This window comes from Hippoglossus hippoglossus, chromosome 15 (assembly GCF_009819705.1).
Source record: "Hippoglossus hippoglossus isolate fHipHip1 chromosome 15, fHipHip1.pri, whole genome shotgun sequence".
In the NCBI taxonomy this organism is placed as follows: Eukaryota; Metazoa; Chordata; class Actinopteri; order Pleuronectiformes; family Pleuronectidae; genus Hippoglossus; species Hippoglossus hippoglossus.
Genome location: NC_047165.1, coordinates 7,396,430 through 7,420,413, shown reverse-complemented (window position 1 = coordinate 7,420,413; position 23,984 = coordinate 7,396,430). Strand labels below are relative to the sequence as shown.

General features: G+C 41.2%; 1 protein-coding gene across 1 annotated transcript in view; it reads right to left on the bottom strand.

Annotated features, from left to right (window-relative positions):
* The window catches only part of ryr2b (ryanodine receptor 2b (cardiac)), a 57,301-nt gene extending 35,260 nt beyond the window's left edge, over positions 1-22,041 (bottom strand). Inside the window, exons 1-43 of the mRNA XM_034608814.1 lie at positions 21,928-22,041; positions 19,338-19,457; positions 18,749-18,853; positions 18,275-18,349; positions 18,049-18,127; positions 17,819-17,931; positions 17,338-17,461; positions 16,964-17,060; positions 16,803-16,877; positions 16,221-16,377; positions 15,901-16,065; positions 15,633-15,754; positions 14,847-15,027; positions 14,626-14,761; positions 14,252-14,347; positions 13,613-13,731; positions 13,193-13,338; positions 10,866-11,107; positions 9,783-9,975; positions 9,385-9,604; positions 9,107-9,211; positions 8,880-8,983; positions 8,669-8,752; positions 8,400-8,559; positions 7,991-8,138; positions 7,528-7,736; positions 6,828-7,002; positions 6,435-6,643; positions 6,120-6,306; positions 5,681-5,813; positions 5,253-5,367; positions 4,792-4,952; positions 4,465-4,624; positions 4,255-4,341; positions 3,828-4,054; positions 3,478-3,691; positions 2,758-3,378; positions 2,444-2,644; positions 2,249-2,360; positions 1,496-1,633; positions 1,119-1,395; positions 858-972; positions 488-620 (exon numbers count right to left, since the gene is read on the bottom strand). Of these exons, the coding sequence (XP_034464705.1) occupies positions 488-620; positions 858-972; positions 1,119-1,395; positions 1,496-1,633; positions 2,249-2,360; positions 2,444-2,644; positions 2,758-3,378; positions 3,478-3,691; positions 3,828-4,054; positions 4,255-4,341; positions 4,465-4,624; positions 4,792-4,952; positions 5,253-5,367; positions 5,681-5,813; positions 6,120-6,306; positions 6,435-6,643; positions 6,828-7,002; positions 7,528-7,736; positions 7,991-8,138; positions 8,400-8,559; positions 8,669-8,752; positions 8,880-8,983; positions 9,107-9,211; positions 9,385-9,604; positions 9,783-9,975; positions 10,866-11,107; positions 13,193-13,338; positions 13,613-13,731; positions 14,252-14,347; positions 14,626-14,761; positions 14,847-15,027; positions 15,633-15,754; positions 15,901-16,065; positions 16,221-16,377; positions 16,803-16,877; positions 16,964-17,060; positions 17,338-17,461; positions 17,819-17,931; positions 18,049-18,127; positions 18,275-18,349; positions 18,749-18,853; positions 19,338-19,457; positions 21,928-22,041 (6,754 nt within the window). The remainder of the gene's footprint in view (positions 1-487; positions 621-857; positions 973-1,118; positions 1,396-1,495; positions 1,634-2,248; positions 2,361-2,443; positions 2,645-2,757; positions 3,379-3,477; positions 3,692-3,827; positions 4,055-4,254; positions 4,342-4,464; positions 4,625-4,791; positions 4,953-5,252; positions 5,368-5,680; positions 5,814-6,119; positions 6,307-6,434; positions 6,644-6,827; positions 7,003-7,527; positions 7,737-7,990; positions 8,139-8,399; positions 8,560-8,668; positions 8,753-8,879; positions 8,984-9,106; positions 9,212-9,384; positions 9,605-9,782; positions 9,976-10,865; positions 11,108-13,192; positions 13,339-13,612; positions 13,732-14,251; positions 14,348-14,625; positions 14,762-14,846; positions 15,028-15,632; positions 15,755-15,900; positions 16,066-16,220; positions 16,378-16,802; positions 16,878-16,963; positions 17,061-17,337; positions 17,462-17,818; positions 17,932-18,048; positions 18,128-18,274; positions 18,350-18,748; positions 18,854-19,337; positions 19,458-21,927) is intronic.
* Positions 22,042-23,984: the final 1,943 nt, after the last annotated feature.

The following is a 23,984-nucleotide window of genomic DNA, read 5'->3' as shown; positions in this document are numbered from 1 at the left end:
CTGAGGGACAAAAAGGCATTAGACAATTAGAGCACCAGCTCATAAACTATATGTCAGGACGTTGGAGGTTCTTATCAAAGGATAAAGATACTGTGGCCATCACAAGGGTATCGCAGCCCAACTCTACCAAGAGCAACTTAGAAAATAACTTTTTTCTTCATTTCATTGTTTGCAAGGGAGTGTCCAGCAAAAAGTACAAAAGGTTCAGACGCAATGCAACACTCCCTCAATACATTTTTACTCAGCAAACTGCCTTTGTGAAGCGCTCTAAGTTAGACACTTAAAATGTAATGACATCCTCACAACAACCCTACAAACCGAAATGGTAGCTTACACCTTAAGAGTTGAAACACTTCTGTTAAAACTGTGAGTTACAGGCGAAAACAAATAAAGTTGTGTTGCGCAATGAAGGGTTATTTGTGTTTTAATTGTATTGAGTTTCTGTTACTTAAACACTGACGCAGCCAAGTGTGAGAGGAGGATTTACCAAGTCCAACACTGCTGTTTTCCAGAAGGTAGCTGAGATGGTCAAACAGGGCTCCCTGGTTGTGACGGCTGATGCGGCAAAAGTAACAAAGGAATCGACAGCAGCTGGCCACCATCTTTGGAAACGTTATCTCCTAATAAAACAAAATGAAATCATAGACATAAAGAAAAAAGCTAAATGTGACATGACGGCAGATGTTACAAACAACAAACTCGACTGCATGGAGTATTGCCCAGTTAATCAGCCAGAGCCCATTACATTAGCTTTGGCTGTTTTCATTTTTGGAATATACCCCATGGAACAACAATGCTGCTCGGTTACACACTTTTTTCCAAATATCACCACAAATTCATTTTATTTTTTCTCTCACCTTTGATTCCCCTTCTCCTAAAACATTCACCATCACCTCCATCACAGTCTCATGCATCCCCAGTGCCCTCATTAAGTTGGGATGTTGGTAGAAAACTTTATTATTCATGATGTCTCTGTATGTAAAAACACAAAATATTCACAAAAACTGTAAAGAATATATTCCACACTTCGGAGGATATGACGTTACCAGTATGTTTAACAATGTCCACAGAAGATGAGAATAATTGAGAGGTCACAGATGATGCAACCCTCCTCCTACCCAAGTCTCCTGATCATCATCTTCTCCTCTTCTTTCCCCATGCGGACGCTGAGGAGGGAGCGGATTTGGCCGAGGGAGGAGAGGAGAGTCATCGTGTCCTCCACCGAGGCCTGGCTGATTGTGTAGGTTCTGCTGAGGGGTCCCGCCATTTGACCCCAGAGCCCCTGATACTGGCGGTGGAGCAATGAGAAGACAGCTCTGACCAGTTCAGGGTCCTCCATCTCACTCTCTTGGGTCCAGCGCACCATCGTCTCAGAAATGAGCTTTTTGAGGGACTCTGGAGAAGAACCAGCGGGAGAAAAAATGACCCTTGTGTTTGAAAGCAGGGTGAGTTGTGATTGTGATGTAGATTGAGATTGAGAAACAGATACACTTACTGCCACTCTGCGGTTTACACTCTTCTTCTACAGGCGACTTCCTCACTCCCAAGCCTCTCGCCACTAGACTGAGAAGCCAATCTTTCACAGACATCTCAGCATCCCCCTCAACCTCTGAGTCAACGTCCAGTTCAATGCCTGCAGGACAACAGCAAAACAAGCCGTGACTTCTTCAGTGGTAATTGTGGTGAGCACCCTCCTCGGAGCGTATTAATAGTTTTCTGACTAAATATAGATTCATTTCATTTTTTTAATCAATTTAAAGAGGACAGTGTGCAGTTCAAACATACATGTCCCTGTATGATTCACAGTAACAGATTATAGCTACCATCTTATTTGCACTTCTAGTCCCTTGGCAGGTAACACACAAGCTATGCAATATAACCCTACTCACAACAGCACAAATGTATGCTTGTCAGATAAAAGCAAGTCCTCAAAACCACGAGAAGAAGGAGAATATTAAATTCAGTAAGTGCAAAGCTGAGCAACTTTAAGACATCTTTTAAAGTTGGTTTCAAAAGTGCTGATTGAGCTGCAGCCCCTCACATCGTCAGACAGGCTGATTCGATCTGATTGATTTATGGCTGTTACAGAATAAAGGCAGCAAAGAGTGCTGACATGAGACAGTACGACATCGTATAGAAGATATTCTTGAAGAATTCAGAGAGTTTATTGAGCGAGTGTACACAAAGAAAAGTAGTGGAGAAGGGGCTCTTTCATAAATCAGACTCAAAGATAATACAGTGTTCCAACCACAGTGCGTGTTCAGGAGCTGATGGAAGTCCAGCAGGAGCTGTTGGGTTTCCACAGGACACGGACAAGTCTCCTGCTGCTCCTCCTCTCTGAAGCTCAGCAGCATGTTGATCTGAACACAGATAAACAGATGACACAAACATCTCCGGGGTTCTAATCCTCTGACACTTCCGATCTGATTTCAGCTTATCCGACCTGCTCCTGTGGAGGTGAGCGGAACTCCTTGGTCTTGCGGGCAGTGAGAGCGGCCGACATGTTGAGCGCCTGCATGACCTGGTTGTAGCGAAAGCGCTGGTTCTCCTGAAGCCGCCCCGCAAAGTTGTCAGAGAAGGCGACCGCAGCTTCTACCCTGTGACGCACCTGGCTGTCACACAGGTAGGACAGAAGATGGCAGAGCTGGGGAGAGAAACGCTTTATGCTTTATTTTAAACCACTTGAATGACAGTGATAACACAACTGAAGCTCAGCCAAAATTATATCCAATGTGAGAAATCTTCTAATTTGTTCACCTCAAGTTTGACAGCTTCTGGAAGCTTCATCTGAAGAAGTCCTTGTGTGGGAGTGTCGTTCTCCTTCTCGCTGCCCCCTTTCCATTCCTTTTCATTATCATCACTCACATCTTCTTCCTCTTTCCCTTCAGTGGATTCAACATCTAGGGAGAAGACTCCCGGCTCTATCAGTCTCAGAACTTTACAGAGATCCTCATCCCCAAATACACCCATTACCAGCAGGGTATAGAAGAGTCTAATTAGGGGAACCAGCAGAAGCTCAATGCTGCCTCCTACAGGATCCCTCACACCCTGACCCACAGCCCACACCCCCGCAGTCAGCATCTCCCCAGTTAGACTCTTTAATATGTCCAGGGGGATTTCTGGGCTGTCTGCGCAGACGCTTTCAACTGCATCATCTGTTTCTATCCCGTCACTCCTCACGAAACAAGGACTTGAGAAGTGCATCTGTGGTTTAAGGGATGTGCTAAGACGAGAGCATGGAATTCGTTCTGGAGGTGGACGGCCCCCCCTGTTCACACTGCTGGGATAAAGAGTGATTTGTCTGGTCTGGTCCGTCATAGGCACAATGTATTCACGGTTCATCATGAGAAATGCTGTGCTGTGGCTGCTGAGGTGGACCTAAACAACAAGCAAATGTATATTTATGTATTTATACTAAGAAGATTTCTTATCCTGTAGTCACTGATCAAATTAACATGAACTCCAATAAGCAATCACCTGAATAAGGAGCTGGTAGAATGCAGAGCGGAGTGGCCCCGGGAGTTGGGGATTCTGAATGGCATGAAGGACCTGGGACTGGTCCACGTGACTGCAGAGGACGTGGCAAACTCTGGTGTTTCCCAGGGTGCATAAAGAGCAGTAGAGGAGCAGGGTGTGGCGGTGAAAGGTCAAGAGATCATCAAGCTCGGACAACTCCAAAATGTCGACACACCTAAATGTATATATCATTAAAAAAAAAAAAATGGTATTGTCAATGTCAGTGTTGTTGCTCAATCAAGAACAAATTAAAACTCCAGTTAACAAAAGACAGATTATAGCATTAACAACGTATATATCTGCTCTTTGACCTGTTTTCATCAGGGATCTGAAGGGTCATGACTTGCTGAGGCTCAGAGCACTGGACTCTCCAGCCGTGGTGCTCATCTGGCCGATCTACCAACACCTGTAATGTGTGCTCTGGGACTCTGGTCCATGAAACCGGGCTGAGATGCTGGACCTGAAACCGTGGAGGACACTGAGGAGTGGAATTTCTTCTTTGGCTGCGAAGCAAACCTGCCGACAGGGGCATTACATTCTGGACCAAGAGAAAGACAAATAAAAGTAATGTTATATCAGACCATCAAAAGTTTTGTAAAAGAAGAAACTGTTCTGTTCACTGATTTGAGCTACAGCCTAATAAACTACGGATCCATTCTTTCCACAATGTTGCTTTTTTATGTATCACAATGTTCCTCTGACATATTTGACATGATTGATAATGAAAACTTCCTTTACCTTGACACGTCCCAATTCAAACTGAAACATGTTGCCCGTGGTTGGTTTGACAAAAACAGCAGGAAACAGCTTTGCACGGGCTTCCACCTGATTAACAGTGAAACAATCGTACCAAAGTTTAGTAATAAAATGAAAAAAATAAATACATTATTTCCTTTAGATAATGAGGTAAGTTATTCTGCCAATCAGAAAGTTTCCTGTGTGACCTACTTGGTAGAACGCTGCCATCTCCACTCCACTGGAGGTGAAGGTGAGCAGCCCAGTGGCTGTGTCAATCAAACAGCCAATTTCTAACCCTGTACTTCTTCGACTCTGAGACAAGCCCGTAGCTTCTCCAGCGCACAGCATGTAACAATTACAGCGCTTCACACTGTGGACAAGGAGAGGGACACTATCATTAGTTTGTTTATACAATATGGCGTACAAAGGATATCATGGCAACTATCATCAATATCTCTAAATGCATTTAATTTAAGTATTTAAATTCTTGGTAAAAAGCATCCATACTAAAAATGTAAATGATTGGGGCACACTGACCTTTCCTGGACTTTGCCGCTGTCGTCTCCGAGGGTGACAGTCACGGTGTGGACATAGTCGGTGTCAAATGTCATGTCATGTTGATGAAAGTCAGAGGTCACCCAGCCTACCCACACGTTGAACGGCTCCTGGCCAGGAAGAACCCTCACTGAGTAGTAATACTGAAACCCAGAGGTCAGCTGGTGTCATTGTTTGGTATTTGCATTTTGTATTCTACATTATCATAATGTGGCAGGTGATTATCTACCAGCGCTGCACAAGCCCTGCAGCACAATTTGTATAACTTCACTGGATTCTAAGGCAGCAGGGCGCCCAAATCACATTTAGTCTTTATCGTCATTATCTCTTGGTAATTATAGGTCATTTAAATATTACAGTTGAAAAACATTGGTTTTCTTTTTAGTGCTGATTTCATTTTATATGGTTATCTGGTTCAGATGGGATGAAATAATGACCCTTACTCTGGAGCTCTGGATGAGGTGATCATGGTCATCTTTGTCAACAACCACATCTTCGAGGAGCCGTGCAGACGAGTTGCTGCTGACTAGGCCTGGTTTCGTTTTCTTCAACATGAACCTTGCAAAGCAGAAACACACATTAATGAGCAGCACAATGAACTTTGCAGATTAATGATGACTGTACTGAGACAAGAGCCTGTTTGCATCTTTGCTTCTTTTCACAATTTGAATTTCTTATTTAATTTTGAGAAACTTATTTTGCAATCATAGAAAAACAAAGAATACACAATCCACTAAAAATCATACATCTCTACCAAAACTAACAATTCAAACCAAGGTTTGTGCTTCAATGCTAATTCTACTATATATTCCAAATTATACACATCTCTTTACATATAGTATGTTCCTAATTTTAGCTTTCGACAATCTACCGTTGTTTCAGTCTTGATGTTTTCTCCTGGCTGTGATCCTTATGGTTGAGCTCATCTCTCGAGCCGGCGAAATTGTGAGCTGACTTCATCAGCACTTCAAAGTCAGAGTCCACTTCCTCCTGTTCTTTCCGTCCTAAAAAAGAACAATGAACAGTAATTACAGCGAGGCCTGGGGGAGCTTAAACGGCACAGCTCAGCAAGGTCATAATGTAAGAATATCAGCAATCTGGATAAATGGAAGCAACGGCTATCTAGATCGAACACATTCATAATTTTGTTAAATTTTCATCTTGTAACAGGTCTGTAATTTGTACAAGCTGCAGCACTAATAATGTCATTTGTTTGCTGTGTGTTTTGGCAAAACCGAGCACGTCTTCTATGAAGTCTTGTGGCGCTCTCTGCGGCCACACTGTATATGATGCTGTAATACCATCTTAACCTGGAGAGAGAGAGTTGGAGGCCAAGGGAAGCACGCCCGCTGCAGGGCTGGTGAGGATATCAGCACATTCAACAGACATGCTGAGCCGGTAAAAGCCCATCTCACTGCCTCCACTGTGGTGAGCAAACAACCGCTGAGCGACCCTCAGGCTGGACAAGGACTCCGTTGAGCCACTGATTTTAGTGACCTCGAGTTAGATTTGAACAAGATTTTCAGGATCAGTGTGAGTTGACCAGTTCTATAAGCAGCCATGCAAAGGACAAAATACTTGTCAATATATAAAGGAGAGAAAATGTATAAACTGCATAAACTAACCTGGAAATTGTGATCATCAGGTAGTATGGAGGTAAACTGAGGCTGTTTCCAACTCATCCACAGAGCTGGATCTCTGGCCATGTTGACAGCAAAGGGCTCAAAGCCTTCCTGCTGACCACACACTGTAAAGTACTGCAGAGAGGCCACGTGGCGGCCCAGGTTCAACCTCCCCACCTGGTTCACCCCAACACTGACCACGGGCAACAGGCCTAGGAAATATGTGGAGAGACTAAATGAAAATCTTTAATATACTGTATGTTGAACTTAAAAAAAAAAAAGAAGGAACAGTACTGCGAAAATAAAAATCTGTGTTGTGATTTATTATCTTTCAGTCAATAGAAAGTATCAAATCTGTGCAATACACAGTATAAAAAGTCAAAAACTCCTCCAGACCGTCTCTGAAATCGAAGTCCTTGGCAGCCAGCTCTGATCCTCTGTCATTAAACAGCACCTCTCCGTTGAGCGTGACCACCATGGTGCGTTCAGCCATGTCCACCAAACAACCAACCACATCGCCCCTCTGCCACGGACGTCCCAGGGGTTCACCACCCTGGTGGTACCACTGAGCCTGAAAGCAACAGGAGGAGAATTTAGTCTGAAATAGGAATCATCACAGCTCGGAATGAGGTAAAACGAGAAGGAAGCAGGAGGATCAGAGTCAGCCCGGCAGATTAATGAGAGCTGCAGTGCTCCACTTTTTCCTATATCCCTCATACTTTATTTCATAATGGTGAATGGCTTTGATCACAACCATTGTTAAATCAGGGTTGGATTAATTACAGGTGTGATGTAAGTCCGTTCTGTCTGCTCTCCCAAAATCCTCCTCCAGCTTTACCAATGATCACATAACCAGTATGTGAACAGATTAAGACTTTTTTTTATTACATCCAGATCCAGACATAATTTATTTCTGTAGACTATGAGAGTAAATCAAGAAATGTCTTGTGGTAACATAAAGACATGTTTTTCAACATATCTGAGTTCATTATGCCAGAAAAAACAGACATTTGAAGTCTAACTGTGATCTGTGTTGTTTCAACAAGTTCCCTGGTCTTATTGCTGTGTTCAGAGCTGTAAACCTTAAGTATCTCACCTCATATCCATCAAAGACGTATGCCTGGTCATCTGAGCCGAGCTCTTTATCAGGGATACAGCCTGGTCTGGCCCAGCCCACTCTCATACTCCCTGGTGTCAGTATTTCAAATTCATAATACCACTTCCCACGAGTCACGGCGTATGATTTATCTGGTCTGAACACTGTGCACTTCTCAGCAGAGGAGAGACAAGCGTTTGATAATGTGGCTGTAGACGCAACAACAGAGAAAATATGGTGATGTGCAAAATAAGTGATTTGCATTCAAGCCCCATTAAACAGAACTTTTACTTTGCATGACAATGTTCACAGAAGTTGCAGAATTGTCAATAGCTATACAAAGTTTTACTCAATAAAAAAAGACAGCTGTGTTGCAACTTGAATTGTATTGTCTTAAGCTGGTTACAATAAATAAAGGGGGTATTGACTGAGCTATAACTAGTAACAGGACTTTGTGACATACCCCGTTCTTGGTTGAGGGGCTCCAGGCTGTAACCGTAGGCCAGCAGAGTACACACTGCCTCTCTGACACTCTCTCTGCCCATTCTCCTGCTCCTTTCATCAAGCAGGCTGCAAGGCACCAGGTACGGGCTCCGCTTGGCTTTGACATCCTGGTAACACACATACATGTCAGCAAATAGTATCAGTGTTTGTGTTGACAGAACAAACTGTTAGTACAAACAGTGGAGTTGGTTGCTGGTGATATGAGAGGATACAGATTTTAGACACTTCTGCAAGTAGCTTCAATTTCCTGACCCGGAGTCTATGTCCATTTTCATTCAGGGTCTATAGGCAACATGCAATATTATGAATGAAAAAATATTGTTCCTCTTCAGCAGTGTCTGGTCAATGCAGTAATACAGAACAGAAACCTGCTGGGCTCCGTAGGTCCATCCCTGTTTGATCCGCTCTCTGGCCCAGACATTGTGATCGTTCTCTGCCAGCAGGTTAGCCACTTCCTGGTGGGCTGGACTCAGAGAAACCTGTCTCAAGTCTACTGGGGCAGGTCGATATCCACTGGGCTGTTCATATCTGAGAAAGACAAAATAAAAGAATGACCAAATGGCTCTGATGTAGTTGTCCTTTTACAGTATTTGTGGCTACAAACAAAATGCAATTAAACATAATAATATTTACATACTTGGTGGCTAGTCTCATGTATTTGACTCTGTCTGCCGCACGGTCATCAGTCAAACCAACGTGAAATCCGAGAGCAAGCAGAGTCCTTCAGTACGGAAATATACAGAAACACTGATTACTCAACCGGTAAGTTATTTTTAATTTTGTTCAACAAATTAATTAAAGTAGACGTCAGGTTTTTTCTATTGTAGGATAAAGGTCATAGATTTCACCTGAGGGTGTCCTGAGCCACCTGAACGTTCTGGTTCCTCTCCTGCTCCGGCAGCTTGGAGAACTCCACCAAACACGGATCATGCCTCTTACTCTCATCTCTCACCTGTTTGACAAAAGCTCATAGTTTTCAAACTGCAAGAAACACTGTAAATAGGGGATTTAAATAATTATTAATTTGATGCATGCAATGATTAAATAATGCCAGCATATGCTTCTCTTTTCTCACAGGTCCATTTGTCCATCCAAGGTCAATCTTGTCGATTACCCAGAGCTCATGGATGTTCTCAGCCATTTTTTCTCGAATATCCTCAAGTTGTGAGGGCAGTGCCACCTATGAGAGTAATATCATTGGAAAGATGCATTTAAAATTGTATGTAAATATTTTAAATATTTTTATCAGAATTTTTTTTTATCTGAAATCTCGAAATAAAAAAATTAATTTGCAATTTATCTTTGCAAAATATGGGGAAATCTAATCGGTTTGATTTAATTGCTTTCTTTTACCTTGCTAATGTCTACTGGTGTGGGAGTGAAGGTAACTGGAGTGACAGGTACTAATGGGCCGATGAGCTCTTGTTTTCCTTCTCCGAGATCCAAGATGTATTTCTGACATGGCTCTACCTTCAGCTTGACTCTCGGGAGTAGAGCCTCCGAGCATGGAGCAAAACCTGGTGGCGGCAAGAAGCGAAACTCTCCATGTCTTCCCCCTAAAAGAAAACGAACCCTGGTGTCGAGAAAAAAGAACATGGCATGCATTTAAAAAGATTAAACTTCAACAAAAAATAATTCAGCCTCCTTAAAGAAATTACAAATGGTATTAAATACAGCATATGACTTAAAATTTACTTGAGATAAACCAGAAGCCAACTGTGTAGAACAGTTATCGTGTCTCCTCTACTCACTTGATTCCAGCAGAGAAGCTGACCACAGGGTGAAGGAGGCCGTCGACACTGAAGTTCTCCAACATGCCCTGCACAGGCAGCCCGTTGACCCGGAAAGAGATGCAGCGAGTGCTGAGGTCCAGACAGCAGCTGACCACATCATCGTTTCTCAGCAAGTGGGGGAAAGGTGAGCTCACTTTGCGGCCCACGCAGCCTAAAATTCAGAAGACACAACTGCTTAAGTCATCCATGTTTTATTAAATTAAATCTCCCAGTACTTTAAAAATACAAGAATGTGAATACAATGCATGAATGCACCCATAGATGTTAACATCGGAGGCTCATATTCATTCTGGCAGAATCTGACATAAATCATCCTGACAGAACACTTCTAAATTGCCAATATGGAATCAGTCTACTTTGTATTCATTGTTGTTTACCCCGACTAGACACATCTAAAAAGGCAGCAAGTCTGTTCATCGTCAATTTACACGGACACATCTTTATCGTAATCAAAAGTTTGGCAGCCGCAGCAAACTCAAGATTTACTGCGGCTGAGGATGATTTATTATAGTCTCTGTTCAGGCTCAAGGAACAAACAGTACCATGTCACTGGCTCCCTCTGAATAATGACGTGTTGCTCAACAATGGGGGTCACTGAAATGTCAAGTTGTTTCTACAAGATAATTAAGAAGCATCGATTTTATTGAATTTCTTTTTTGTTCCTTTTAATCAGACATGGTAAAATCCCATATAATCCTTTTATGGCACTAAATAAAAAGCAATGATAGGAATTTTAATTTGAATCATCTCTAAAAATGGATGTTTGGAAAAATATACAGTCTTCATATTTTCTTGACTTGGCTGTAAATCAATTTTAGATCAGAGATTACGAATTAAAAACTTTAAAATAGGTCGTGTTTCATTTTCTGTCTTTCTTTTTAATCTCCCTGTGGAGGTGATGTCACCAACCTACATTTCAATCATCATCTTTATTGTGATAAAAACTCAAGATTGAAATATGGTTATTCATGCATTCATTCAGTGAGCAGCATCCCCAGAAGTACTTCTACTGTACTACTGACTCCTGTGTCTCATCCTCACCCGACCAGAGTTGAAGCCCATCAAAGCCATACGAGCAGAGGTCATCCCCCACCCCGTTGCCCCCCCAGCCTTCTCCTCCAGTGGGCCTGGGGTGGTAGCCCTCCGAGCAAGCCCAGCCCACACGCAGATGAGTGGGCTCAGATGTGAGGAAGGGGTCGACATGGTCCACAGCCAGCTCGTAGTACCACCTTCGATGCTGCGCTGAATCATCCCCCATGGCCAGGAAGATGTTCGGTCTCATGCTGTGGCGATAGAAGTCCAGAGGAGGTAGAGAGAAATGGAAGAAAACTCAAAAGATGGTGCCTTTCATAGTTAGAAGTTATAGTATATAGTTTTAATTAGTTTGTTATTAAGTTATGTCATTGCAGACCCACTCTCTGGGATTCTCTACCACTTCCCTAAGGTTTGCTGCAAGTAATGTCAGCAGATTAAAAACACCAATTATTGCAAGCTTTTGATGAGTCTGTAATTAAAGAGTACCCATCCATTTAATGTACTGCTCTCCTCCATTTAATGTATTGCTGAATCAATCACTTTATTTTTTTAATAACTATTCTATATGTTTTACCATTCTCCACTTTTAATGTTTGTTATCCTTTCCGTTTTAATTTTAATTTAAATGTCTCACTGCTCAGACACTTAACATAGGATGATAAAAGAAAATATCCATAAATATAAGACACACATCATAATCATCACAGTCATGCATGAATATTGAATTAAATTGTACAGCAATATAATACTAGTAGCTTATTTTTACCGTACTGCTCTGTGTAGGATCACACACTGCTATTCCTTTATTCGGGGAATTTGGTGCAGCCCACAGAGACCATAACATAACACTTTCATGAGCACATCACATTTCATTGTTATAAATATATAAACCAAACACAGAGCAGGCATTTTGTTGGAGGTTGACCTTCCACTGCTGGTGCTGAAACTAAATTACCAGAGAAGATTTAGAATCAGAGCATGAGAAGCAATAACACGAAAAGGTTTGTGGACGGGAAAATCGGCAATATGTTGCTCGAATTTAATCAGGACCAAGACGACATCTGGAGAATAAATGCTAGTTCATGTAGTGACTTTAACCTTGCCCTTGACAGAGCTCTCAGGACAGTGAAGACATTAGGATGGAAGGGCGGGGGGGGGGGGGGTTGAGCGAAAGGGAAAAGGACACGGAGCGAAAAATATGACTTGGTTAAGATGATGTAAGAGATTGGATAATAATAGATAAGAAGACTGGATACAGACAAGGAAAAATATGTAAGAGGGCATCTGGAAGAACTGGCAAAATGTGGTAGGGTAAGGAGGAGAAGACGGAAAAGAGAGGGAAAACCGATGAGATGAATGAAAGCAGATGTACTAATGAGACATTTAGTTGGACAAGAAGTAAAAGTGATAGAATGAGTAATGGCTAGAGGAGGAAGAGAGAGCTGGGGATTGGACAGAGCAGGTGTTTGGAATATGAAACAAAATAAGCTATAAGGCCTGAGGAGCAAAATGGGCTGTTGATAAAGCGTGATAAAAGAAGGCAGCTGCTGTGGACGACAGGGCAGATTGAGTGCAGAAAAAACACAAGCTCAAAGGAAAAGGAAAAATGGAAACTGCTTCACACAGTGGGCCCAAATATTGAGAGACAGAGCAAGAAGATCAAATATGATAAAAAATGACAAAAGAATGTCCAAAGATGTGTCACATCACCTTAGGAAGCCCCTAACCTTTCCACAGTCTCATTGGATACGGCTGAGATAAAGACATGTGAGCTCTGACATCAACATTATTGGTTTGATCTCTTCAGACAACAATCATTTGTGCAGCTAATTAAGAGGCGACACTAAAAGGAGACAAGTAATTCTTCAATTAACTTGAGTCCAGCAGAGAAAGAGCCGAGTGCTCTACTGTGGAGAAAGATAAAGTGTATCTCGTATCAAGGATGTGTACAGCAGAGCAGAATGAAAGACTTCAAGGACACAAAGGCCTGCAGCAGTGCGATCTCTACAGTTAACTAAACAAATCGAATAGAAAGCTCAAGAGGGGACAAGAGGGAAAAAAAACACTCATTAAATGATTCTCCAAGAGTGAATACAAAATGTAAGGTGGATTATGGGAAGATATTCTCCTTGCAACACTTGATTTTTGAGCTTGGACGTTATTGTTTTTAATTTGTACACATAGTTTGTGTAACGTTTGTGTGTCTGAAATGCAAAAGAGACAAACAGCAGAGGAAAAAGACCAAAAACACTGAATAAGAAAAGAATGAGACAGAATGGAAGAGAGAAGAATAACTTAAAGACAAAAGAAAGAGAAAGCATTCTCGATCGTACCTGATGACCTGATTAACCAGACGTGTTTGGAGCAGCGAGTCTCTGTCTGGCAGCAGGCTGTCGCAGATGTGGTTCTGATTGGACCGCACCGCCACGCCGTTGCACACACACAGAGAGCGTAGCACCTCTAGAACCTGGAAAGCAACCTGTCAACACCCCATCAAGCAGCGGCTCGATAAACACATGGAAATGATTTCACATTAGGGGAAAAGTTCAACAACCACGACTGAGGCTGCAATCGGCTTTTCTGTGCTTTTGTATTTCCTCGCACAAAAAACGTATTTGGACGAGCTGCAGCTTTTCAGCCAATGAACCCAGATGTAGCATGAACATATTGACAATATTTGGTCATTTTGCTGCCAGTATGGATAAAGCTTATACTATTTTAAAATCAAATAGACAAAATACTAAATATATTACCTTATGGTTGCATCCATGCTTGTCAAGAAAAGAGATGATGGAATGAATGTGTCCTTCTTTGACGACATTGAGTGCTTCAGGACTTTCCACGAGGATACAGTGCAGAACCTCCAAGACTCCTGTACATGACAGTATGTAATTGTTCATTAATATGCGGAAGATACTTTGTAGTGCAGCCTTTAATATCACGAGTGCCTGCTATGATGCTGAGATAAGATAAATTCAGACTTAATATGCAGCAGATAACATTAAACACCGGGAATATCTCACCATTTAATCACAAATGTAAAACGGGGCCTTAACCGTTGACCACCAATATGTAATAGGTTAATCTGCGAGTCTACGTGAAAATGTGTTCTTAAAATAAGGCAAAAAAAGGGTTTTGTGAGGTCACGAGACCTATGACCTCCAAATTTTAATCAGGTCATCCTTAAGTCCAAGTAAATGTTTGTGTCAGGTGTAATAAAATTCCCAGCAGGTGTCACTAGTATGTCACATTCACATTCAAGGGACAGACAGATGGACCACAGACAAACCAGAAAACACTGGCTGTTGCATGGAGATATAACGATACCCAAGGATGTGGTAATTTTTGAATATTTTGCAAGTGAAAATAGAATAAGTACAAGTTCAACCAACCAGAGGAGGCCTCCAGTCGGTCTAGTCGGCTAATCAGCCAGTCAAGAGAACCTGAGAAATGTGCACAGTTTACACGGTTTCCCCGGATCAAAGCAGCTGGAGAGGGACAGAGAAGTGTTAGGAGGAGGCTCAGGACTCATCGATGCATGTATTTTATGCAAAATGACAGAGTGTAAACCACATTTCAACAATTTATCACTTTAAATTATTGATATTTTTAGCAAAATGCATATGATTGTGTTGTGATCAGCTCAGTAGATATTACAGAGAAAACATTTGTACCTGTTTGGTGTCTGCGTCAGTAGATAATAAATGTTGTGGGGTCAGTTTTGCAAATGAAAAGGTGTCTATACTAGATGTGTGTTCATTCTCACCCAGTAGCTCATAGAAGCGGTTGAGGATGGTTTCCCATTCTTCTCCCATCTCACCCTGAGCAGACTCAGCAAAATCAGAAGCGCTGCTGTACTGGTGTAGACGATCAATACAATCTAGGACCAGAGCTATCACACCCTTAGAAGAAATAGGGGTACACTTGTGAAACATTGTCAAACGTATAACATGTAGGACAAGTTTAAACTATCACACATGCAGTTACCTCTTCTTGAAACATGTTTTGCCGATTCTTTAGAGCTGCCATGCTGTTCTGTTTAGCTTCATGGCCAAGCCCCTCCAGAGGTTGAAAGTACTTTATTAGATCCTGCAGACTGCACATCACCATCTCTGTCGGCACGCTGACGGAGGACAGGTGTCCTTGCTGACTGAAGCCATCCACTTTCCTACAGCAGATGTGTATGAGAAATACAACAATACTATATTTCACAGACATGATTAGTTTCCAGCCTGGACTCAAACTACCAGACCTTTAAATCTTCTCGTGGTAAAGCAGGCCTGGATTTGAAAACCAACAACTATGACTATGCTCTGGGCTGCTTATCTGAATCAACGGTGGAGAGTGATGCATGTTACACAGACTGTAAAGTCCTGGGAGGCAAATGAATGATTCTGATGTATTCTAGTTTTTTACAGCGAGAAAATAGAAAGTTTGAGAAATGTTCAGAGCCTCAAGTGATTCCATATCTCAGAGTTTTCTCTCAGTTAATTATGCACCAGTCACTTTTTAAAAGCGTGGTAGGAGTCCCATGGTATTTTTTCAAAATTTCTTAGTTTATCACTGCGGTTCTGTGTACCACAAGAAAATCCTTAAGGCATTCCAAGACAGCTGAAGTCTGCAGTTGTGTGTGTGTGTTATTGTTCTTATTACACATCAGCCTATACAATATAAACCTTTACCAATGTATCTTTAATAAGCCAATATTGGTCTGGCTGATATGTCACGGTCGCTGTACCAAATATCTGAGGGTGTAAATACACGGACCATCACCTGCTAAAGCGGCTGAAGAGGAGAGTAGCACTCCGGACGAGTCTGGCCGAGTGAGATTCTTCCCTCTGAGAACGAGACAGCGTCAGCCCGTCGTCCATGTGACCCTCGCTGTGCAAAATGGCCTGGAAGCACAACATTTGCAATTATTTTCCCCATATAAAAAGTGTGATTCAGTACATTTTCACATTCAATATTCATTATAGACGGAATATAGAATGAGCCTCAGGCCTTTGTTTAATCAATAAAATTTACACATTTACATGTTTACCTTTCGCTGAGTTCCTCCCATGCGAGACGACTTTGCATCAGTGGTTTGGTAGGTGAGCCAGAGCCCAGAGTCGACATGCTGAACGTAACATATGGAATCTCCATACTTGATCTCCGGGGTCCCCATGCCGTCGACATTAGTCCTTACACCAGTGTCGAGCTTCTCCTACAGGCAAAAATCTATTATCACATGTATCCCAAACAAATGTGTCCCCTTGAAATAAATAGGAACACTGCATACTAATGACCTTCAGTAATCCAGCCATTTCACAATTGATTCAGATAATGAATTGATCTTAACAGTCTCATGTGACCCCTGACCTTTGAGGAACGGAAGCAGAAGGAGGTCGTGTTGATGTCGGCCTTGTCCCGATCAACCAGGTACAGCCCCCTTTCCTCTGTCAGACCCAGATACCTCCCGGTGGTCACATGGCACAGTCTGAAAGGCTGCCCCCAGCATGTATGCCTCCCGCTCCACCTGAGGAATATCAAGGACTTTGTGTGGCGCTGTTGTTGTTGTTGTATTCTTTTCCAGAAAATTGAACTGTCTGCTACAATTACGCTGTCTGCTGAATTGAATTGTCTGCTACATTTAGTTTTTTCCCTCTTTAGTGTTGACATGGCAGGGGAGCAAGCAGGGGACACACAACCCTAATTCTGTTCTGGGCCAGACAAACATGGTTTCTCTGCTCAGCTATTATAGGCAAAAACAGAAGAAACAAAAACTCCAGACCTTGAACTGGCAGTGACCATCAGCGGCTTGATATTAACTCCCTCTATGCTCTTAGCAATAATTTACAATTTTCTCTTCTTCTGCAATTACAAAAATCAGATCTTTTTTATACAATCAAAAGCTAAAAATTACTGCACGTGAGCAGATCATCAAATCCCATTTATACTTACACTACACGCAGAATCTCCAGCCTCCAGAGCGAGCAGGCTTGGCTGGAGACGGATCCAACCTCATAATGCATCATCCTGCATTGAGAAAACGGACATGACTAGGGAACAAAAGGATGTTTATGGTGGGCACGAGAGGTGATTAGTATTTTCAGGTAACCGACCTTTGCAGCTCCTCTCCCTGCCCTGTGGAGGGAACTGTCAGACAGGCGTCACTGTGGCTGTGGAGTAGCCGCAACGTGTCGCCCCCCTTCAGGTACCCTAGTGTTAGCAGAAGAGACATGGGAAGAGTTTTCTACAGAAACAGGCCAGATTTTGGTTGATTTTCTAATAAAAAAATAGCAGACTGAGTATTGTTCACTTTCATGGTTGGCAAAGCTCTTTCAGTGACCATCGCCAACATCAGTTTGAAAAACAGAGGGACACGCCAATCACATTTCTTGGACACAGGTATAATTTGGATTATACTGTTTTAGACATTGATCATGTTATCCAGTATGCCTAGAGAACAAAAGGAAAGATGATAAAAGTAACTTGCCTTGAGCAACTCCACCTCCAGAGCAGATGGGAGCCACACTCCAGAGAGTCTGCTGGAAGGCTGCATCAACAATCAGGCTGTCACTCAAGCTTCTGTTGTCAAAAACAGTGCCAAAGGACATGTGCTGGTAGGAAACAAAACGTTCAGGGAAAAAGAAAAATCAGCTCATCAACATTAAATAGAGCTTGATTTTTCTACAATGATAGGTGCTATCACAAACAGTTATGCTAATCTACTCATCAGAGAACACAGATGGCAAACTACGGAGTGAAGTCAGAGGAAATGATAATTTCTTGATCCTACAAAGCTCAAAAGAAAGATAGAGGGGGCAGACAAGTGGAAAATGAAACACACATTCAATTTATCAACTTCAAATGCCAAATAAGTGATCTTTTATTATTTCTTTAAGCAGATCTGAGATATTCTTATCTGATTTTCTGTCAACTCACAATGAAAGAACGTCACTCCTTTACCGACTCACCAGATACCTCTCTGAGGACACATTGACCAGTATGAGGTCATCTCCAACACGCACCTTCTCACCCTCTGACCTCTGCCTAGATGCTGGGTGGACGGTCCACCAACACGCCTCACCTGATCCACACACACAGGAAATATACATGAAGTACTTAAAAAATAAATGCATATCTGAAATCTTTACTTGCATACAGATTCATTTTTATCCTGTTACAAAGATCTGACATCAAATACCTGCTTTATCCTCCTGCAGACCCACATCAAAAGCCAGCTTGTCACTTGAAGACTGAGATGAAGACAAGCAGCTGAGATACTGGGAGTAAAAAAAACACATATATTTTTCAGCAATCATGTGAAGAAATATTTGGAAAAATCTAATAAAACTTTTGGGAGTAAGACTGAGACCATGGAAGTAAAACTGAATCCTGATTAATATGTGCATTACGTCAGGATGACTTACCATTCCACTGTAAAAGTGTAGGAACAACACTGCCTGGCCATAAAGAAGGGTGCGATGGTTTCCTCCGGCTCCCACCTGTAAAGTACAAGTAAATTATGTCCACTTGTTACTTTACGTAAATACTAGCTGTTCCAGTTTTATGTTGGCTCATTTGTCATTGTTATGTGTGTTATACGACTAACTCTGTAGCTTAAGATGAATAAATACAGGTCAAATCCTTCTCAAATATATGCTCAGTTAAAATTGTACTCTATATTGTAGTCAATAATGTACAGAATACTTCATCTACTTCACTTAAACTACTATAACTATACTATTTAAGTAGCTGATATGAGGTCAGTTTAGTACCCTGAAATCCCAGTAAATCATTCTGCACACACATTCAGCACCATGACACTGACAGAGTAGAAATCAATCCAATGTTTCAGGGAATATTAGGATCCATTAACCGAGAGAAGAGAAGGAGAGACTCACCTCTGCAGCCAAGTGCTCGCTGTGGGCCAGCGTCTCCTGCAGGGCTCGGACAGACAGACACTGGGCGAGGACAAAGCCACAGACAGACAAATCTGGGGGAACATTCTGAAAGAAAAAAGACGGTAGAGTTTGTGTCACTGAAGCAGCTTTGTATCTGGTTACTTGGGAATTGTTGTTTAGATATTATAGACACTGAAAACACAAGTAAGAAACATATTAAACATGGAACATATATAAAATGTTAATTGTGATAAGATTCATTTAGAGGTGAATTAGTAAGAAATTTTAAGAAAACTATTTTATACATTTCTGAATGATATACTAGGCACAGGCCAGACACGGTAAGCATTAAAACTTAATGTCATTTATGTTTCCAATATCGTAATCTGAATATTTGATCAGTCAGCCGTATATCTTGGTGTTAAACTTATATCTAGAAAGGGCAGTTTTTTCTGATTCTTATTGAATTATTTGCATTATCTCACAGGTCTCTCTCTTCTTATTCAAGAATAATAAAGTTTGATGACTAATGATGAATAAAACGTGGTACAAAGGAAAAGTGCACAGTCATTGAGGTGGAGCCCTTTACCTTGCAGTTAGACGTGGACTCAAGTCTGCAAAGTCTGCTGCCAAATCCCTCCGCAGCCAGACAGAGCTTCACATGTTCCTCCTGGGAGGTGAAGGTGCTCTGCAGAACCAACTCATCTCCCTGAGAAAACACACACACAAGAGTTACAGATTCCTGTGTATTAAAAAAAAAGCTAATTTCTATAGTGAGAATCGATGTAGTTGTCTTTGAAGGATAAGGCTGTGGGGATCAACTATAAGCCTCCATCTTGTAAAAAAAAAGGCAAAAAACCCTGATGCTGACTTGCTGCTCCCTCTGAAGTATACTCTAGTCAGCATTAATCTCAAGGTACACAGCAATATTAAATCTGCATTTTCCCGCATGGTGATGCAATAAATACAGGCCTTGATCCTGTATACCAACCCACAAATATCTAAAGACATAAAAGAGAGAAACGCTACATGAAATGACATGAAAAACAGTATACTGTATATAAAACAAAGTTTTTAAATCTTGTTTAAATTAAAGTATACTCAGGAAAGAGTGGCATGGTGTAGATATCAGAAAACATGCTCTATCTCTACTGTAAAAGTATGCACTGTAAATCACTCTTATCTAAACTTTATCATATCTTCATTTAAATGCCAATGGACCAAGACAACATAATTAGGCTTTTAACATCTATTTAAAGAGCTGTAGAGAGGGACAACAGACAACTTGTCTCCGACGTCCAGCCAGGACTACCGACACCTCTCTCTACCCAGGCTGCATATCTCCATATTGGGAAGATATGGCACTGTCTGACCCCTGATTCACCCTTCTTTCCACTCTTCATATCAGCAGTACTCTGCAGTCAGTCAAAAACACTGCCCGACACAGCAGAGCAATCAGATGGCTACAGGACTCAGCTCCTCTCCCAGGTACAAGTGAAAATTCTCTACACCACGAGACTTAATCCAAATGTCAAAAGCTCTGGCAACGTGGAGATGCATGTTCATTCGTCCGGAACAGTCTTTCAAAAAGCTTGTTTGGAATTTGAAACTGACGCTGGTGTGTAGTCCACTCAAGAGTTTCCCCCATTGTGTTTTAAAGTGGAGGTGGATAAACTTGCCTCGAACAAAGACCACTTTCACTTTTGTGATATTAAACACGGGCCTTCATTCACAAACACAAGTGTGGCTATAATGCTACTCCTACCTTCTACTAACTAAACTGATCAAGGGATGAGATTCGACAGGATCACTGTGGCTTCCCGCCTCCACTGAACAATTTCCTCGGGGATACCTTGCATTAGATGTAATAATGTATGACACAGATATCTGCAGTGTAATTTTATATTGTGGATCGACCTTTCAAAAATGACTTCACCCTGGGCACTGGGTCTGCAACACTGCATGTTTGTGGTATGTGTGTGTGTGTGTGTGTGTGTGTGTGTGTGTGTGTGTGTGTGTGTGTGTGTGTGTGTGTGTGTGTGTGTGTGTCTTGTATCCGCACCAGACACTTGTGACATGCCCTCGTCAGCGGACGAAGATAAGAAGCTGTGAGAGGACAACTAACAACTACAGAACAATGATATCATCCTCCAGTGAAGATGGAAAAAGCCATTTGTGGTTATCCTTTACTGTCAGTGACTAAAAAAGAACAAAGCTGTGCACTGAAAGTAAAGCAGATTTGTAAATTAAATATTACTGTATCATTCATGTTGCAAAGTAAAAATGTTTTGAGTGTGTGCCATAGGATCACATTTTATTTTGATAGATCCATGCTTACTGATATTGAACTAGCTGTGATAAGTTGAATATACTACAGTAGAAAATCTGTTGATACATAAATATAATAGAAAATACCTCATAAAAAAAGGCAGTTACACAGAAAACAAACTACTTCTATTTCTTCAGACATTACTGGTGGTGGGAAGTAACTAAGTACATTTACTCCACTGAAGTATTCATGTGCACTTTTGATGAACTCCACTACAGTTCAAAGGGAAATATTATATGTTTTACTCCACCACATTTTGCAGCTTTAGTTTTTTATATAGCAGACATTACGATGTTGTAAATTGTGTGGCTTCATAAGATATGAACAGTGGGAGCTGAAGCAATTAGTTGTCTGACATAAAATGTATTGTTAACCATTATTAAAGTCCTTAAATTAATCTATCGTGTAAAGATTAAAAAACAATAGCTTTTCATTTGTTGACAGTTTCGGGCTCTGACCAACTCTGATCGGCATTTCTCACTGTATTTTACAAATTAAACCATTAATTGATTAACAAATAAACCTCAACCAACTTAAACATTAAATTGCTGCTTACACATGAATGCATGTTAATATAATTATCTAAAGTATATAAACTACAGGGGTCATTTTCCTACAAAGTACATTTTGTATATTTTAGGTTTTGTAAATGACCTTTGCATGTAATGTGGTATTTTTAGCGAAAGTAAAAAATATGTGTAAGTCTTCCACCACTAATGTTTACTGTTGACACCTCTGCAGCTAGTTTTTAGCTTAGGTAAGTACAAAAACATGTAGTTTTCTAGTGTGACCTATTTACATATATTTCTTTCTTTATATCCAGAGCTAGTTTGAAAAGTGTGTGACTCACCGTTCGTAGAAAGTGGAATTCATCATCTCCAGAGTCGGACATTATTCGAACCAGAGCTAACAACACGAGAGCAGCTGTGGTGACGCAGGTGAAGCTGGGGGAGGCGGAGAGCATGACGGGACACGTCACTGTGTGGGCGGAGTCTGCCGATAACTTCCGATGTCGTCTCCTGGCGCCATTTTCTTCCAAGTGAAGGAGTCAAAGATGCTAGCATCCAGTGTTAGCGACAACGGCTCATGGAAATCATGCTAACGTCCCCTGTTAGCGTCAACAGCTCACGGTAACCCCCCATCTACTTGCATTACTATCCTCCATTATGTTTCCAGGGTTTTAGTGTAGCTAAAAAGTATAAAGGTCCAGGCCCGTCATTTATTAGTTAACTTTTGAGTCAATTTCTAAATTAGCATTAACTAGCAATGTTAGAAAACCAGTGAAGGTTTTGTCAGACAACCCCTAAGTGTTTTGCTATGTCACCTAGAGCTCTTCCAAAAAGGTTTTTAACAAACTTTAGTTCTCTGTACAACAAAAAGAAGTGTTTTTACCTCTTTCCCAAGTTGCCGCTCCATTTTCCCTTGTGTGTCCCTTTCCGAAAGTAAACAAACACGGCAGCTCCATGTTTTTTAGTTTCAGAAACATTTTATATCTTCAAATTTGTTTTTCATTCAGGTTGTTAAAAGAGAGGATTGTAGAGAAAAGTACCTCTGCAATTTTCATACGTTAATGTAGCTTCCGATTTGGCAGAGGAGCACTGAGTGATCGTTTCTTTCTCTGCTATTCACCTGCAATGTTGTGATTGTATGACACAGCCAAATTGCTGTATTCTAGTTGTGAAAACAGCTATTTGAATACTTTGTATTTTGTTTGGGAAAATTGGAGGGGCTGTTAAAAACATCTCCATTCCAACTTTATCATCCTTGCCGTAGTCTTAATACATACTGTGCATGTAAAGTTCCCTTTCTGCACGTTTAGCTGACCCGCTGTGACTAAAAGACGGTGGGATTACACTAGAAATCGATAGTCTAAGAATTGGATGTGGACCAATTTTTCCCATTATGACCAAATTACACAGTTACACCTGGGACACATCTTGGACATTGTTCAAAAAGTCCAGCATTCTGTAATTCACCAAAACGTTCCACTTGTAAACAAAATATATAAAACTCTGAGCTAAGTACTTTCATTTTCCTCAGAGGAGGATCCCTGTCCATTTTGATTAGATGACCTTTTCTGTGTAACACCCTCTTAACGTAATGGGCTGATAGCGCTGACATTTGCTGACCACATCCATTCCCCTCAAAGAAAGAAGTATTTTGAGTTTTACCATCCGAGAATTAGGTTTTTTAGCCCTGAGAGACAAATACAGTGCAAAAGCTAAATCATTTACACATTTCTCTTCCCGTCCTACAATTGAAAATGACAGAGTGAAGGAATAATTGTAGCTTCTGAGGAACATTGCAGAAATCACTCTACTTTCCCAAGTATCGAAAAATACATTTTTCATTAGTTTCGCTTGGCTCTCTGGCCCAGCATACTAAAGTACTTCTTAAGTTTGTAAAATTAAACACAAGCACCTCTGGCACTACCAATGCAACTCACATAACCTATTTCACTAGTATCTTCCAGTCAAAGTATGTAGGCTAGTGTTTTATTGAACTGGTACCTGTTCGAGCCCCAACCTTAACTTACTGTATATGTTACTGTATATTTGTCCAATATGATGATACATTGCAATCAAAGACGCACTTCAAGCATTGATTCAACAGATTAAAACACATTTTTCAGTGGAGTTGTTTAAAATAAGTGTGAATTGGACACAAAGTACAACTGATTGAATTGTTTTAACAGAACCAGTAAATCCCTCAAGGTGTCTGAGTATCTTTATTTTTCTGCCAAAATAGAACAAACCAATGCCTTCACCAAAAAACCTCTTGGACCCATAGAGCTCAGTGGGTTTCTGCCGCAACAGTCATAATAGTAAAAATAAACTTTTCTTCTAAAGGGGGTTGTTTGCATCCAAATGGGATATTAAATTATTAGTGTGCTCCAGTGCCTTGGGT